The sequence below is a fragment of the Panthera pardus genome, unplaced genomic scaffold (assembly GCF_024362965.1).
Source record: "Panthera pardus isolate Hobbes unplaced genomic scaffold, ASM2436296v1 HiC_scaffold_8, whole genome shotgun sequence".
Taxonomy (NCBI): Eukaryota; Metazoa; Chordata; class Mammalia; order Carnivora; family Felidae; genus Panthera; species Panthera pardus.
The window spans coordinates 9123611-9141325 of NW_026527013.1; the positions used below are offsets into that span (position 1 = coordinate 9123611).

General features: G+C 57.5%; 1 protein-coding gene across 2 annotated transcripts; it reads right to left on the bottom strand.

Annotated features, from left to right (window-relative positions):
* Positions 1-1875: 1875 nt before the first annotated feature.
* MAN2B1 (mannosidase alpha class 2B member 1) lies at positions 1876-17392 on the bottom strand. Of its 2 annotated transcripts, none has more exons than XM_053897155.1 (24): positions 17165-17392; positions 16348-16450; positions 15998-16171; positions 15443-15636; positions 14620-14752; positions 14215-14360; positions 13178-13294; positions 10475-10557; positions 10249-10369; positions 10090-10168; positions 9791-9900; positions 9404-9511; positions 8968-9084; positions 7762-7935; positions 6578-6675; positions 6364-6481; positions 4797-4915; positions 4605-4706; positions 4338-4425; positions 4065-4145; positions 3429-3656; positions 2803-2955; positions 2592-2694; positions 1876-2080 (listed from the first exon to the last, which is right to left on the bottom strand). In XM_053897155.1, exons 1-24 carry the CDS (start codon positions 17324-17326, stop codon positions 1971-1973), a joined length of 3021 nt encoding a protein of 1006 aa, XP_053753130.1. In that variant the 5' UTR covers positions 17327-17392; the 3' UTR covers positions 1876-1970. The 2 variants fall into 2 exon arrangements, with proteins under 2 accessions (XP_053753130.1, XP_053753128.1); XM_053897153.1 differs by having other exon boundaries at positions 10475-10560.
* Between the last annotated feature and the right edge of the window lie 323 nt (positions 17393-17715).

Below are 17715 nucleotides of genomic sequence, written 5' to 3' on the forward strand. Positions count from 1 at the left end.
CCTTTGGAGGGGGAGGTGGAAACATTTTCCAGTGGCATATGTGAATAGGGCCCACGTGTGACCATGGCTGGGCCTCCCTGGATGGCTAGGGCTGCTTGCCTCCCCGAGAGGGAGACCGAGAACAATGAGGGGAAGGAGGAGGGCATCCAGCAACCGGAGTGCAGTCCTGACCTCCACAGAAGGGCATAGAAAGTTTTCAGGAGGCGTTCCCAATGACCGGGAGGCAAGAGTGACACCACCTGAGCCCAAGGCATCCTCCAGGAGTCTACCTGTCCAGCCAGGCCAGTTGGGATCTTCCCTTTGTTATTTTTGGGTTTTTTGTCCTGAAAGAGAGCGAGAGTAGGGAAGGGGCGAAGGGAGCCAGAATCTTCAGCAGACTCCACACTCTGTGCAGAGCCCACGGCAGGGCTTGATCCCACGACCCCAGGATTGTGACCTGAGCCGAAATCCAGAGTTGCACCCTCAACAGACTGAGCCACCCACGTGTCCCCACGGTCTTCCCTCTAAATGGGGATGTGGATACGTTTTCAGGAGATACCGCCAGGCGGGTCCAATACCAGGCCCTGTGCAGAACCACAGCCTGGCCCTGGGCACCCACCCCGAGTCTCTCTGGCCGGTCTCTCTGTGCTTGTCCCTGTCACCAGAGAAGAGCTGGAGAGGTTTACAGCGGTATAGCCAGCAATCGGGCACCATGTGGGACTGAGGGAGGACCCAGGGCAACCTCCACGGATCTCCTTGGCCAGCCAGGACAGCGCCTGCCATTGGAGGGGGATTTGGATACATTTTCAGGAGATCCCATGGCCCACCAGGCCGAGGATGTCATCCGTAGGATGCACTTCCTGGCCAGCCTTTTTCCTGCCACCAGAGGAATACTCACAAGCAAATTTGGTGGGTACCTGCTAAGATGGGACCCTACATAGGACAGCAGATGGCCCTGGGGCACAATCCCCAGACTACCCTGGCTGGCTCTGATGCCTTTCCCTTCTGGAGGGAAACTTTAAAAAGTTTAAAAAGAGGTGCATCAAGTGACCGGACCCCAGACAGGATGGCCACTTCCTTGGGCCTCTCTCGTCCATCTCTTTATGGGGAGACTTAGAGAAAATTTCGAGGCCCATCCAGCACCCAGGCCCCATCTGGGACCTCATCCAGGCCCACAGTGCCCTCCCTGGGGGTTCCTAGCTACCCAGGCTCATGCCTGCCACCCAAGAGGGACTTAAAAACATTTTCTGGAGGTGCATCCGACTGCAGGTTGGTCTGGGATGCCCTCCTGGCCTCCATGCGCCTTTAAGGGACCTGCGCAAGGCTGTCCTTACTGGAGGGAAAGTCCCTCACCTTCAAGTCTCAACCCCCAGTTTCCTCCCGAAGCCTCCTTCCTCGGTAACACACCCCAGAGCACACCAGGGTACGCCGGGCTCTCCGCCTGCTCCTGGGAGCCCTGCAGCTCTAGTCCCCCTGCCCCAGGTCCCTCTTTGGGGCCTGGCTCCAGTTCCACCCCCCTCACCAGGACCTCCTAGATTCCTTGCCCTCAGGGCCTGGCTCCCCCAAAGCCAGGTCTGGAAGCCCCCCCCACCTCCACCCGCCAGGTATGTTCGGTTCTCTGGGCCCATATCCAATGCAGCCCCCCCCCCCCACAGTGGCTCCTAGGGACAGCTGTGCCACAGCCTGAGTGGACAAAGGAGGGAAGGAGGAGTGGAAGACAGAGTGGTGGATGAGGTGGGGTGTGAATGATGTAGTCTGGAGGCAGGGTTCAGGCCGGTAAGTGACTTTCCTGCAAGGCCTCAGGTCAAGAGTCACATAATGTTTGCTGACTTTTCTAGGTCACAAATTAAATCCCCTCCAAAAAACAGCAACAAAAAACCCCCACTCAATCACACCTTGACCCAAGGCCTGGTAGTGGCATTTTAGTGGCTTTTGTTGGTGGCAGAAGCAGCAGGAGGAGGAGGGGGAGGGTCCGCCTGCTCCCAGCGTGTCTAGCCATGCTCCTCCCACTGGACCGAAGCCAGGAAGGTTCTGATTTCCATGGGCTGCAGCGTGATGCTGGCGGGGTCCAGCCGAGAGGGAGAGGGCAGGGGTGTGGGGCCTGGGGAGGAGCAAGGGAGGAGTAAGGGCCACAGATTTCCTCTGTCTCACCCCCTCCCCCTGCTCCTTCCCTGGGCCTACACATGGCCATACACTCTCAAATCTGTCCCTGGGGCGTTATTCCCAGACCTGTTTTTCAACTGCCCCCCCCCCCCCCCGGCCCTGAATACCATCCCCAGATCCCCAAATCTGTCTCCAGTGCCTGGCCATCTCCATCACACCCTCCAGCCCTATTCTAAAGACCATCATGCCAACCCCACGGGTGACAGACACACCTTTCCCTTTCTAGAACTAGATACCCATGGGATTTCCCCATGAACTAGATACCCATGGGATTCCATCTCAAACCCTCAAGACCCGCTGCTAGTTTGCTCGGACCCACTTAAGACCCTTAAACTGCTAACCAGGATCGGAACACTAGAGCTCTCTACACCTGGGTCCTGGCCAACATTCCCACACCTCCCCACACGGCTCCCAGCTCCCAGCCCCCCCCCCCCCGGGCAGGCCCGCACCCGTGTTTGGTGTCCACTTGAGCCTGGAGGCGCTGGCCCGGAGCTGGTTGGCCACCAGCGTGGTCTCCTGCAGGTAGGTGATGGTGAAGGCGGAGAAGAGGTCCTGCAGGCAGTGGATACGGGCAGGGCTGAGTAGGGACAGCGCGGGGTTTCGCCTCTCCCTCCTTTCCCTGCCTGGGTCCTGTCTCCTTCCCACCTCCGCCCGCCTCACCGTCAAATCCAAGGTCACGGGGGAGCTCAGGTTGCCAGAGTCCTCCCCTACAGCGAACTGGTGCTCCAAGCGCAACAGCAGCGTTTTCTGGTCCCAGCGGGCCAGCGTGAGCAGGTGTACGGAGGGAGGCAGCTCCCGGCGCAGCCCCGAGAACTGCGGAAAGCGGGGTGGGGCTGAGGCAGTGAGGCTAGGAGGCGGGGCTCTGACGCAAGGGGCGGGGTTTAGTCGGGGAGGGGCGATGACCCCTTATAAAGAGACCCAGGAACAGGGCGGTGCCGAGCGGGGGGCGGGACCGAGCCGCTGAAAGGGCCTAACTGATCTGGCCGGAGACCCACTGGGATGGGGGGCGGGGCTGAAGGCAGGGCTGGACCAAACGTAGGGGGAGGAGGGTGGGAGGTGGAAGGGGAGAGGGCGGAGGCTGTGCCTGGACCCAGTCCCGGCAGAGGGGACTGAACAGGCTGGCACTGGGCGGGGCCTGCGGGGCAACGGGGCAGAGCTGAGGGGTGGGACTAGCTTATGGCCTCCCCGGGACGAGTTAGGAGCAGGCGGAGTGGGACCCACATAAGGCCGGGAAAACCCACCGCGGCTCACTGGGGTCCCCTACCAGGCGGCCCAGGGCCCCTCACCTGCTTGCGCGGGGCGACTTTCAGATGGTAGGGGGCGCCGCCACCCGGGGCCAGCACCACCTGTGGGGCCAGGACCTCCTTCTCTGCCTGCAACCGGTGCCCGGTGGCCGCGGTCCGGACCTTGTCCAGCAGCACGAGGTGGCGCCCTCGCACCCACCGCCCCAACCCGTCCTCCAGTAACGCCTCCCCTACGCCACGTCCGTCATCCTTCAGGAGCCTTCGGTGCACCTGCAGGGAGTCCACAGGACAGGGTGAGGGGTCCCTCTGGCCAATTGCTGTCCCAGGGCTCGTGGAAATTTCAAGAGAAACCGAAGAGTGGGAAGCATGGACGCAGAGAAAGGTCCGGTAGAGGGTCGCCACGGAAGTGGGGAGTCAACCTAGCAAGGGCCTGGGACAGAGGGAGGTAGGGATCTAACGGGACAGGGCAGGCAAGTCAGGGCCTGGAGGAGGTGGGGGGCTGGGTAGGGAGGGGACAAAAGGGAGGAGTAAACTTGTCACGTAGGAACAGAGGTTTCAGCTTAGTGGGAGCTACGGGGGGGGGGGGGGGCTACACGTAGCAGAGAACGGGGACGGACACAGGCTTCAAGGTCCAGTAGGCACCAGAGTGGGAACTGGCTCAGGGCTCTGGCCACTCACCATGAGCTCCAGAGAGCCATCCCTCAGGCTGCTGCCCCCCTGGGAGCGGTCAGTCAGCACTGTCAGCTGCATGTTGCCATCCTGGTGGGGGGCGGGGAGGGGGGGGGGAGGAGAGTGAGGGGCCCCACAGCCAGGCAGCCACGGCCCCCAGGCAGGCCCCACAGGGGATGGGGGAGACCACCGAGGACAGCTGGGAGACGCTCAGCTTGAGGGGTGACCCCCACTCTGTGGAGGGGTGCTGAGAAGTGGGGAGCAGGATGGGGGGGGGGATACCCTGATGTAAATGCGGCTGTTGACTGGATAGTAGTTTCCCGCCACTGTCTCAGTCTGGTTCAGCTTCCAGGTGGGTCGATAATCCCGCCTGGGGAGGTGGAGGGGTTCGGTCAGGCCTGGGCTCCAGCTCCCCTTCCCCGGTTCATCCATTCCTCACTCCCCCGTCATCCCCTCCCTCCCCCACTCAGAGGATCAGCAGATGCTCCCACGATCCCAGGGCCCTCCACACACCGCAGGCCACCCGTGGCTGCCCCCGGTCACCCCGACCTCCTCTCCAGGATCTCTCGGCCATTGCTGTCTGTGTAAAAGAGTCCTTTCGTCTCCAGCACCGTGTCAAAGCGACTGATGATCTCCTTCCCCCAGCCGTCACTATACCCGAGGGGATGGCGAGATTGTGAGCTCCACCGGCGCCACTCTGCCCTTGCGCCCAGGCCCCCAGTCCCAGCGGGTGCCACTCACCCCACAGGGATTGGTCCCACCGTCCACTCGAGCTCCAGGTGCCGCTGTCCTCGGTACAAGCGAACCACTTGGGAACACCAGGCTGAGAAGTTCTGGTGAACCTCCTGAACCAAGGGTGTCTGCAGGCACGTAGGGGTGGAGGGCAGGTCTAAGCATACACCTGAGCACGGGTGAGCCCTGCAAATATCCACCCCTGCTATAAACCTCACAGAGGCCTACACCCGGGTCAACCCCACCGATAGCATGGGAACCTCCCCCACCTCTCCCACCTGCCTAGGTGTGATGCCCACACTTCCTCCGTCAGATGTGACCGCGTCATTCTTGAGTGTGGCAATAGGATTGTTGCCCACCATTGCCCCATCTTCCCTCCTTAGAACGGGATTCTAGTTTGGCAAGTGGCTACCCGGACTAAAGACATTGTCTTTACATTGTCCAGTCTTCCCTGAGGCTATCGGTAGCTGTGTGACCATGGCTTGCTCCATGGAAAACCATCAACCTGGCGTAAACAACGTTCCTTGCCTCTTTCCCTCTCCCACTGGCTCAAATGCAAGTACGATGGCTGGAGCTTGAGTAGCCATCTTGGGCCAGGAGGTAGAAGCTGAATGTTGAGGAAAGTAGAGCAATGAGACAGAAGAGGTCTGGATGGGGGCGCCTGGGTGGCTCAGTTGGTTGAGCGTCCGACTTCGGCTCAGATCACGATCTCGCAGTCTGTGGGTTCAAGCCCCGTATCGGGCTCTGCGCTGACAGCTCAGAGCCCGGAGCCTGCTTCGGATTCTGTGTCTCCCTCTCTCTCTCTCTCTCTGACCCTCCCCCGCTCACACCCTGTCTCTTTCTCAAAAATAAACATTAAAAAAATATTTAAAAAAAAAAAGAAGAAGAAGAGGTCTGGATGACTGTGAAATCACCCCACCTGCCCTGGATGGCCCAGCCAGACTTTCTGTTAGATGGAAAGAAAGCCAATCCTGTTTTAGGCACGATGAATTTTGGCAACTGTTACTACAGGCGAAACTATATCCTAACACAGCGACCCAGGTATGCGGAACGTTCACCTCAAGGGGAAGCAGGGCAAATGTGAACCTTGCCATTACCTGCGGCATCCCTGCCCTACGAGGAAACATCAACGAGAGGTCCCACAAGGGTGGGCCCTGTCCCGGCCAGATGCACCCTCAGACATCCACCCCAAGGGAGGCTCAGCCAAGCCCTATCCAAGTGTGAACTCTCAAATCCCCACCTCAGATATAATCCTCAGTGAAGCCTTCAAGCAATTCCACCGGGCCCTCCCCATTCCCGGGCCAACTGAATACACCCCACCTCCAGCTTCCAAGGCCAAGTATAATCCCGACACCCACAGCAGATGTGAAAGCCTTTGTTCTTGCTTCTAAGACAGGGCTGTTACTCAACCAGCTATGAATACCCGCCCAGTGGGGAGATCCTCAAGTATTCCCCTCAGGTCTTAGCTGTCTTTGGATATGATGGAGGTGTAAATCCTACACCCGCCCCCCACACCCGCCCAGACTCCACCCCCCTCCCCTCCCCACACACCCACTCATCATCCCTGGGCACCGACCTTCACCAGGCGCGTTTGAGCCCAGCGGCTCACCATCAACGGTTTCTCTTGGTTGGGTCTGAAGATGTAGGCACCTGAGACCTGGGTGCTTAGGTTGTTGCCTACACTGGCGTTGTACCTGGACCGGGGCAGGTGAGAGTCAAGGTAGGTGACCCCAGCTTTACTTACACCCCCTCCCTGGACTAGGGGTACCCCCCCCCCCCCCCCGCCTCACCAGTAGAAGGCTTGGCGAACAGGTAGCAGGAGGTTCTGGTCCAGGTTCTCCATCTCCACCAAGAGCCCTGTGTCAGGGTCAAATCTAGCCCGGATGTGCTGCAGAGAAAAGGCAGACAGATGTTAATGACCATCATCTCAGCCAAGGGCAGCTTCATCCTTCCTGGGGCTCAGGAGGTACCCTCCCTCCCTCTATCTCCTCACCTGGCCCTATTAACAAATCCTAACAGATCTACCTTCTACCTTCTCCTTAAGCTGATCACTTCTTAACCATTTCCGTGGCCTTCTGGAACTAATGCCGCTGACCCCTTCCGGGCTCACCTCCCCGTCAGTTCGCCCTGCGGCCGCCAGAGGGCGCCAGTGACACCCTAAGTACCACCCTAAGCCCGGGTCCGCTGGGACCCAGGGCTGACTTGGGCGTTTGACGGAGTAACCACAGTGCCACCACCCAAGAGACTTTTAGGGGCCAACGGAAATGTGTAAATTTTAATTTCTCTTGGAATCAGAAGAAAACTTAAATGTAATAATAAGGAGTATGTTATAACGAAGACTGGTTAATAATATTCACCTTTTATACCCACCTGGTCCTGAAATATAATTTTTAACTTTTTTTTTTAATGGAAAAAGGGACCCACAAAGGCAAAAGTGCTGGGGACCCATGACAGTCTTAGTGAAGCCCTGTCCCTCACGTGGCTCCTTGGAAGTAAAAGCCCAAGTCTTCCCCTGGGCCCTCAAGTCCTGCACAGTCTGACCCAACACCCGCCCCTCCAGCCACAGAGGGTTCCTTGAACACTCGCCACCCTCCTGGCTGAGGGCTTTTGCTTCCGCTGCTCCCTGCCTGCCTGGGTCCTTCTCCGTGCCACCCCCCGCCCCTCCACTCCCAGTGGCCACGTGGCTCCCTCCCTCAAGGCTCTGACTTGCCTCATTTAATTTGCAAACCCCTACCACCGTCAGCTCTTTCGTATCTGTCAAGTGTCACACGTGATTACACTGGGTCCGCACAACAGTCCCAGGAAAGGACACTGAGGTTCCAAGGGAAGTGGTCACTCACTGGAGGACACATAACGGGAGACTGGTAACCACACCACGAACTGATGTAGTTCACCCACTGATCCACTCCATGAGGCTCGCCATGATACCTCAAATTTGTCACAGCGACAGGGAAGGGCATCCCGACAGTCTCACCTCATTTTGGATGGCCAAGACACGGGACCAGGGCCGCTGGGATCTGGGCTGGGGTTTGTGGGCGTGGGGGCGCTGGCCAGGCACCTGGCTTACTGAGTAGATGCTGAAGCCCAGGGCAGGCACCGAGGCTGGGAAAAGCAGTTCCTGACCGTCTGAGCTAGGAAGCATCACCACCTCAAGTAAGGGAAGAGGGAAACAGAGTCAAGAGACTGTGAGTAACCTATTGAGCTGTACATAGGCCGGGTCAAACTCCATCAGGAGAAGGAGCCCCAAATGGGAGGAAGAAATTAAAGCATTGGCCAGGGAGGATGGGGTGTCAGAAATTCTGAGTTAGAGATTGCAGAGAAGATTCATAAAGTGGGGAGAAAGCATTGCTTGGAGGGTGTAGAGACTGTGGGAGAAGGAGAAGTGAGGGAGGAAGTGGAGAAAGAGATCCTTGAAGCAAGGGAAGGAGGGAAAGGCAGATTCTTGGGGGAGGAAGAGATTCATAGGAAGAGGCGTTCCAGGATGGAGAGAATAAGCGTTCAAAAAAAACCTAAAAAAATAAAATTTGGGGCCCCTGACTAGCTCAGTCCGTAGAGCTTGCGACTCAGTCTCAGGGTTGTAAATTCGAGCCCCACGTTGGATGTAGATTACTTCAAAAAATAAAATCCCAGGGTGCCTTGGGTAGCTCAGTCAACTAAGCATCCAACTCGTGATCTCAGCTCAGGTCTTGATCTCAGGGTCATGAGTTCAAGTCACCCGTTGGGCTCCACACTGGGGCATGGAACCTACTTAAAAAATCCTTTTATGTTAACTAAAATTTAAATACAATTTGAAAAAAAATGTAAATAAAATCTTTAAAAAAAAAAAAGTCATGAGGAGACATTAAAAATGGGGAAGACTGCTCAGGAGGCAGGGCAGGGGGATGGGTAGGGAGACAGATGTGGCCAAGGGGAATGATGTTAAGGGGCAGAGGGGGCAGATATTCACAGAAAGAGAAAGTACCAGGCACAAGGTATTGATGGAGGGGAAGATATTCACGAGAACGAGTTACCCAAGAGAGGGAGGTGTCCATGGGAGGAGGTATCCATGAAGGCAGATAATGGGGGGAGGGGGGGGAGGGGGGCGGGTAGAAATGCTCAGGGGGAGGTGTCCAAGGCAGGAGGTAACCATGGGGGGGCGGGGGTGGTACTCATAGGACGAATATTCATTGAATGGGCTCACATCGCTGGGCACAACTGTGCCATTCGGGTCCCTCACGACGAAACCGTGTTTGCTGACTGGCAGCCGCACCATCCAATCTATTTTCCGTCCCAAGGGGTTATAAATAGTCACTTGGAACTGGTGTGGGAGGGTCAGAACGGGCAAGGGTTACAGCAGGCCTTCTGGAAACCCACCCACCACAGGCGGCAACTCCCTCGGGTGATCCAAGCCCCCACGGGGTACTTTGGTCTCCGTCCCACCCCAGTTTCACTGCGCCCCACGTGATCACAGGTCGCCCCTCCAACAAAACAACTTCGCAGCCCGCGGGTGCCTCCAGAGACCCTCCGTCTGAGCCCCACCTCCTCCGGGCCCCGCCCCGCTGTCCTCAGGTTCCTGCTCTTTCCACCCGCCAGACCTGGCTCCCGGCCCCGCCCCTCCGGCCCGGAGCCCCGCTCACGTTCTTCGCTGTCTGGCTGAGCGGACAGACGCTGACGTTGAGGTTTCGGCAGTACGTGAAGTCCTCCTTGGAGCCGCTGAGCCGCGCCAGCGCGTTGCTCAGAAGAACCTGTGGGAGGGAGCGTGAGGGTGTGGGTCGGCTCTAGATGCCCACCCAGGTCTCCTCCCCATCCCCTCCCGGGCCCCGCCCACCCCGCCCTAGGCCCCGCCCAGGAGTGCTGCCAGGCCCCGCCCCATTCCTGCCCCCGCCTCTCTTGTCCCAAGCCCCGCCCCTACGAGCCCTTCTAGCCCCGCCCCCCCACTTTGCCCACCTCTTACAGTCTCCGCCCTTCCGTTCGGTACCGGCCTTTCCCTGTCCCCGCCCCTTCCCAGGCCCCACCCCGCGCACCTCGCAGGGGTCCCAGCCGGCAGCCAGCTGTCGCGCGTAGTCGTCGGCCACGTGCTGCTTGGACGTTCCGCTGACCGCGTCGTGGTGCTGGAGCACGGCCATCGCCTCATCTGCAAGCAGATTGTGAAGCGGGTGGGGTCTCTGCAGGGCTCTCAGTCCCGACCCCAAGGACACGGGACAGGTCACGTGTGTGAGGGCCGCGTCCTTAGGAGCTTTATGAAGGGAATCGAGGGGGGTGGCGAGGGTCTGGCGTCCAGCTTCGGACATGCTCCCGTCCCCTCGCCAGCCCCGACACCTACTGAGGGGTGCGCTGTCTCCCGAGCCGTAGGGTCCCACGTTGGCCGCCGGACCCGCCAGCGCCTCCAGCTGGTTGCACACCTGGGGGGCAGAGAGGGCGTGTCGTGGCCCTGGACCTGTCGGGAGCGCTGGGCGCCCGCTTGGGCTCAGCACCCACCCACCTGCAGAAAGTTGTAGCTGAGGCGCTCGTAGCGTTTGAGGGCCGGCCGGCTGGAAAAGTAGCCAGTCCAAAACTGGTGAGGGCCGTCGGCGTAGGGAAAGAAGTCATCCTGTTTCACAGACCTGCAGCGGCAGAGGTGTTGAGGGCAGGGTCAGGACCCAAAGGCCATGCCAACCCCCCCCCCCACCCCGCAAGCTCCCCTTCCCCCCCCCCCGCCCCCCAAATACCAGGTGAGGTTGGCCTTGTTCAGCTCCCAGAGGTAACAGGCGGGAGTGGAGTAGAGAACATTGACGCGGCTCCCGTTGGCCTGCTGCTGGGGGGAGGTGTCCGTGTGTGAGCCCTGGGGAGTCCGCACCTTCCCAGGGGGCCCACAGGTGTGCACCGACATCCTCACACACGTGTGCACGCATTCATGCGTGCGGGGGGGTTCAGATTCTCTTAACACACATTTTGAGCGCAAAACAGTGGCCAAGTGTGAAACTGAATTCTGCCAGAAGCTAAATATTACCAGCACGGAAAGAATTTCACGGATGCAAGAATAAACCTGAAATTTTTACTAAGCTTGTTTTAAAAATTCCAATTGTATTATTATTTTTTTTAATGTTTATTTATTTTTGAGAAAGAGCGAGAGTGCGTGCATGAGCTTGAGCAGGGGAGGGGCAGAAAGAGAGGGAGACACAGAATCCGAAGCAGGCTCCAGGCTCTGAGCTGTCAGCACAGAGCCCGACGCGGGGCTCGAACTCACGGACAGTGAGGTCATGACGGGAGCCGAAATCGGAGCCACCCAGGCGCCCCTCCAATTTTATTATTAAAAATGTTTGCGGAAAAACTAAGTGTGACATTATAGGGCGGGAATAATCCCTCAGCACTGTCAGGTTATTGCTAAATGACACCGCTGTTATAATTAAAGGAGGCACACTTTCCGCTGAGGGAGGTGGAGGGAGGCACGAGAAGGTGGCCTCCGTGAAAACAAAGATGTCTGGTCTGCTTGTGCTGTGAACCCAGTGCCTGGTATACAGCAGGTGCTCACTAAACACTTGAGTGAATGAAAGGAAGTGAGTGGCACCACATGCCTTTATGTGCGTGCACATGTCTACACCTGCGCCCGTGCGCGCGCGCGCGCGCGCACACACACACACACACACACACACACACACAGTATTCGCTCAGCAAACAATCGCTTGATTCTTCAATATGCTCAGGATTTCAGACACAGTCTAAGAAGCAGAGGCCAGCCCCATTCTCATGGAATTCGCAGCCACGTAGAGGAGAGGCATTGTGAACACAGTTGGTTATGATCAGCCTGGATGTGGCATCACAGGTATTTATGGGAACTGCGTGTACACAGCGGAAAGGACAAGAGCTCCACCTGGAGTTTGGTGAAGCCTTCCTGGAGGAGGAGATTTCGCAGCTTGTGTATTAAAGGAGAAGCGGAAGGTTTTATTTCTACCCCTAATAATAATAATGATAATAATAATAATAATAAACAACCATAATATTATTTACCCGACGCTGTTCTACTAATCTGTGTAAATGAACTCCTTAAAGGGGCCCTCGGGTGGCTGAGTCGGTTGAGTGTCGACTTCAGCGCAGGTCATGATCTCACGGTTTGTGAGTTCGAGCCCCGCGTTGGGCTCGTTGCTGTCAGCGCAGAGCCCGCTTCAGATCCTCTGTTCCTCAATGTTTGCCTGCCCCTCCCCTGCTTGTGCTCTCTCAAAACAAAACAAAAGACATTAAATAAACTCATTAAACCCTAACAGCCTTCTCAGGTGGGAGCCACCATTGTGCCCACTTTCTAGAGAAGAAAACTAAGGCAGAGTGCTTAGAACCTTTCTCAAGGTCCCTGAACCAAGAAGCAGCAGGCTAAAGATAGGAACTAAGGGACTCTTTCCAACAGAGTATGGAGTGGGCAGAGAAGCAGTGAGTGGCAGGAGAAAAACCAGTGACAGCCCAGGAACATGATATTTATAGGAGAAAGTGATCAAGGTGTTCAGGTCTCCGCAGGGTCATGGGGAGGACCGAGAAACGTCTGTTGGAAGGCCCCTGGTGATGTTCCTGAGCGGTTTTGGTGAAACAGCAGCGCAGGCAGTGAGCAGAAGGTGAGGACGTGGAGACTGCCAGCAGACAACCCTGGGGATGGAACTGATAGGAAGGGACATTTCTTTCTTTTTTTGTAAACGTTAATTTTATTTATTTTGAGAGAGAGAGAGAGCGAGCAGGGGAGGGGCAGAGAGAGAGAATCCCAAGCAGGCTCCGCGCCATCAGCACAGAGCCTGACTCGGGGCTCCAACTCACGAACCGCGAGATCGTTCACGAACCATGAAATCAAGAGTCAGACGCTTAAGTGACTGAGCCACCCAGGTGCCTCAGGAGGGGACATTTCAGATGGGAAAGGCCCAAAGGTGTCTGAGCCCTGATTCCCAGAACCTGTTAGGTTACACAGCCAAAGGAAATTAAGATTGCGAGTGGAGTTAAGGTTGCTGATCAGCGGACCTTAAAATAGCTTATCCTGGAAGATCTGCCAGGCCTCGATGTAATCATGGGTCTTTAAAAATGGAAGAGGGAGGCGGGAGTGAGAGTAAGAAAGAGAAGTGATGATGCTGTGCGGCCGGCTTGCAGGATGGGGAGGCCGTGATCCAAGGAATGGGGCTGGCCTCTGGAAGCTGGACAAGGCAAGGAAACGTTCCCCCAGAGCTTCCAGAAGGCACCCAGCCCTGCTGACATCTTGATCTTAACCCAGTGAGAATTGTGTCAGACTTTCTGAGCTACAAAAGCGGAAGGTAATATATTTCTGCTGTTTTTCAGCCACTGCGTTTGTTGGTAATTTGTTATAATAGCAGTAGAAAACTAAGATAGGACCCATTGCTATGCATATGACCCAAAGGCCAGGGACACAAGCACACTCGGGCGCACGAGATGGGCACAATTACCTGGGCGTTGACCAGCTGGATGAGCCTGTCGAGGTTCCTGAACCACATGTTGGCATTCTCATATTGGAAGTCTGAGCCCATGGTCATTATGGTGTGGTTGGTGCGGAAGTGCTGGCCCTGTGGATGGAATGGAGAAGTCTCAGGCCGGAGGGTCCTAAACCACCCCTGTGTTCAGCTGTCTCTTGGTATACATGTGGTCAAGAGTGTGGGTGCACACAGAGGAGGGAAGGAAGTGGGTCGTGTGGGAGTACAGGGACACATGTGAAAACAGCCACAAGCTGTTGAGTAAGTCTCTTGGGCCCAGCACACAAATGAGGGCACTGAGGCACAGTGTCATGCCGTCTCATGGCCCCGGTGAGCATTTGGGGTGGCAAAGGTCATCAGCAGTCTTTTTTTTTATTTTTTTAATGTTTATTTATTTTTGAGAGAGACAGACAGAATGCGAGTGGGTTAGGGGCAGAGAGAGAGGGACACACAGAATCTGAAGCAGGCTCCAGGCTCTGAGCTGTCAGCACAGAGCCCGACGAGGGGCTGGAACTCCTGAACCGTGAAATCATGACCTGCACGGAAGCCGGACGCTTCACCAACTGAGCCACCCAGGCGCCCCTTGTCAGTCTTCTAATCAGAAATGCACACAGGGGAGCCTGGGTGGCTCAGTCGGTTGAGCATCTGCCTCTTGATTTCGGTTCAGGTCATGATCCCATGGTCAGTGAGATCGAGCCCCATATCCGGCTCCATGCTGACGGCTCAGAGCCTGCTTGGGATTCTCTCTCTCTCTCTCTCTCTCTCTCTCTCTCTCTGCCTCCCACCCCTGCTCGTGCACACTCCCTCTCTCTCTCTCTCTCAAAATAAGTAAACAAACTTAAAAAAAAAAAAAAAGGAAATGCATACAAATCTGAAAGGGGAACGTGGTGATAGGGAAGGAAGTGTTCCCTCCCTCCGAGGGTTCCAAGGAGGTGTTAGGGAACGCCCAGGCTGTGGAAAGTGCCCGGTGCATTATGAACACCAGCCTCATGGGTCCTGCACAGTAGGGTTACCTGGGCAGTGGCCAACTGCAGGAAGTAATTGACCAGCTCCTTGGCGTTGTACTCAGGGCTGCGCCGGTCCTCCACGATCGGCTTGTCGGCACACAGCGTGTCCCAGCACAGTTTCTCAGGTGGGTTGTAAATATTGGGGAGCACACCTGCATGCCACACCAGGCTCAGGAGGAGGCCCTGCGCCCCAGACCTGCCCTGGGGTCAAAGCCTGCCACGCCCCACCCAGGAGGGGCTTCAGAATTTGCAGGGCCCCGTGCCAAGTGCAAATGCTGGGTCCTTGTTCGTAAATTATTAAGAGTTTCAGGACAATGACAACAGAGTATAAAAACACACCCAGGGCCCTCTGAGCACGGTCCCAGGTCCCAGGCCCCTGGGGCCAGCCCTGCCCCCACCCCAACTCCTTACTGGTAAAGAGGTCGGCCACTGGGGGCTTCAGGCTGGCGCTAGCCCGCCAAACCTGCTCCATCTCTAACTTCTCTTCCCGCACTCTCTTATCTTGATAATCCAGACGCCCGAAGAAGAAGCCATCAAAGCCCATCTGGAGGTGGGGAGGGATGAGCGGGATCAGAGGGTAGGAGGAGTAGATGCCCAGCCCTCTCATCACCCACCGCCGGACCCCTCCACATGGGAGGGGCGGGTCGGAGCACAGGGAGGAAAAGCAGGTCTGAAACCAGACCCAAATGGGTCTCCAGCCCATTTCGAAGCTTGGGGAAGGACCAGATCACACCGCGGGAGAGCTTGGAGGGGTAGGTCTAACGCTAGAACAGACCTCCACCTTCCCCAGCTTGGAAAGAGGCCTGGCTCAAGGCTTTCCCCCTTATGCAGCCTGAAGGAATCAGAGCATGGAAAGGGAGCCGGGTCAAGGCAAAGATTATGAAACTGGTGGAAAAGAGGGGCAGGCCTCCACCTGTCACCTGGACTGGGGAGGAGCTGGGATCATAGCAAACGGGGGTGGGGGCTCCAGTGAGGGGTAGGTGTGGGGCCCGGAGTGGAGTCGGCCTGGGCCGAGGCAGAGCAGAGAAGCGGGGTTTTTTTTTTTTGGGGGGGGGGGTGGGCGTGTAGCAGTAATGGGATTCACAACTCACCCAAGAGGTAGGATCTCAAGGGGCCAAAGGGCCAGGGAACAGGGCCCGGTCCCTGTGAGCTTGCAGGGAAGGGTGGGGCTTGAGTGGCCAAGGGAGAAGTCAGAGCTGGTGAATGGGCAGTTCGTGAGAGGTCAGGAAATCACCTGTGCGAACAGCGAGGCCTGCTCCCGAGAGTGACCGAAGGGATCAATGTGCCAGGCCACACGGGGGCGCCCATCTTTGCCAAAGGTGTCTTCCAGGAAGCGCAGTCCCAGTGTCATCTGGTCTATAATGGCTCCATAGTGCGTGGCTGCCTCATCATTCATCACCCAGCCACCGTTGGCAAACTCCAGGCGCCCTGTGCCCGGAAAGACAAAGACAGTTGGCAGGGCCATGAATGGGGCCAGGGTTGGCAACGCAGGGGATAGGAAGACCTGCCTGTGAACCCAGGCCTGGAGGGAGAAGAGGGGTCACTCCCAGGCCAATGAAGCCAGATATGGAAGAGAGGGCATTCTGCCCGGCAGGCTCCCCTGAGGATCCCTTGGAGGTGGGGCCTTGCGGGATGCATAGGAGTTCTACAAGTAAGGGACATCCCAGGTAGGCGGAGCCACATGCACAGACAGGCTGCACACGGCATGATAAAATCTCAGAAGCTTCGGTGTGTCAGAAACAGAAGCTGAGCTGGGCTTCCTCTTTTCACTTCCTTGGGGCAGGCTCACCCTGGCGCACCAGGTCCCGCACAACTTCCTGTGTTGCATTTGTCTGCTGGTGCCACCAACGGGAGAAGAAGGCAATCTCCACATAGATGAATCGGCGGGTGGGCTCCACCAGCAGAGAAGAGATGACCGAGTCTAGGATGTACTGCACACCTGCGTGCTGGACGTCATTATGGACTGTGGACACAGGGGTCAGGCAGTCAGGGACAAACGAGCCAAGTGGGGGATATTCTTCAACACAGGAGCCCAAGCTGGGCATTGTCCCCACCCTAATGTCCAGGACCCAGAAAGGATTGGGAGGGCTCAAAGGGGCCACGGGAGTCCCAGGGGGAAGTCCCCCACGCTCTACTCACTGCCATAAAAGTACTGGTCCACCGTCTTGAGCCAGCCCACATCATCATGTGTGTGGGCCACCAGGTGCACATTGAGCATGTCCGGATGTACCATAGGGCATGTCTGCACAGGGACCCCAAATACACACACCCTGTCAATTACCCAAGGTTAAGAGGCAAGCTGGGGTAGGGGTTTGGGGTGGGGGCGCAAGATAAGTCTCGATCTAGAGGTGAGTGCTTCAGAGAAATGGGGCTCGGCCCTTCCAGGGAGGACACACTCAGAGAAGCTCCCACTGGACACAGTCCCTCAGGGAAGCTCTCATTCACACGGTGGGGAAATGGTAATAGCAGTAGCTAATGTCTATCAAGCATCTGCAAATACCGAGCAGCCACCCTGGGGGGTGGGGGCGATATTATCTCATTTTCAGATGAGACCACTGAGGATCAGAGTGGTTAAGTGACTTGCCCCAAGTCACGAGCCAGGAAGTCAGGGAGCCAGACTGCAACTCGGGACAGGCTGACTCCAGCGTCCCAGCTCCCAAGCAACACCCTCCCCGCCCCGCCCCCCCCCACATACACACATATGTTCAATCACACAGTTGGGTGCGTGCAAAGTCCAGGCGAGCCAACCCACAGAAGCAGGGAGGCAGGTACAGAGAGCCCTAGTCTCAGACTACACAGCCAGACCTTTCAATGACGGAAAGCATGCCCTGAGACCACACTGTCGTATTAGCAAATCATTCACTAGGCACCCACAGAACAAACCCACCCACACCTCCCGATCCTACTCGGGCTTCACTCGAGCTTCTGTACATTTCCGCCCGCGGGCGGCGCTCACCTCATATCCCGCGGCCCGAGCGCCAGGCGCCGCCAGCAGTAACAAGAGGAAGGAGAGAGGCGGGAGCGGTGGCGGGAGCGCGCGGGACCTCGTCCCGGGCCTCGCCGCGCCCCGGCCGCCACCGCCAGCGCGGACCCCCAAAGGCCGCGCGTCGGCCCCCATGGCTCCGCAGCCGCCGCTGCCTCCACCGCCACCGCGGCCGCCTCCGGGGGGGGTTCCCGGGCCCGGCAAAGGAGGGGCAAACGCCCCGCCCCCAGGACCCGACCTGGCCAATGGTTGCTGGCGGGGGCGGAGCTAAAGTGCGGCCGGGGCCTGGCGCCTCCCTGGGCTGAGGCTGTACTTCTGGCTACCCTTGAGGAGCTAGGAGTGTAGGGAGGCGTTGGGCGTGCCCCCCCCCCCCCCAGGGTGCTGGTTTTGCCAGAAGAGCCTTTAGTGTCTCCCTGCCTCCAAGTGGCCTCGGAGTGCCCCTTTGTCCCCGTGGATGCATCGGTCTCAGATTTTCCCATGGGTGTAATTTCGGCTAGGAGGTGGGAGTGTGTGCCCAGGATCCT

What these genes read in the sequence shown, in the direction of transcription:
- MAN2B1 (XM_053897153.1), bottom strand. Translation starts at nt 17,326, where the DNA reads ATGGGGGCCGACGCGCGGCCTTTGGGGGTCCGCGCTGGCGGTGGCGGC. An exon ending in TCAGCTACAACTTTCTGCAG is followed by an intron (nt 10,169 to 10,248) that starts GTGGGTGGGTGC and finishes TCTGCCCCCCAG; the next exon opens with GTGTGCAACCAGCTGGAGGC. An exon ending in TCAGCCAGACAGCGAAGAAC is followed by an intron (nt 9,085 to 9,403) that starts GTGAGCGGGGCT and finishes CTCCCACACCAG; the next exon opens with TTCCAAGTGACTATTTATAA.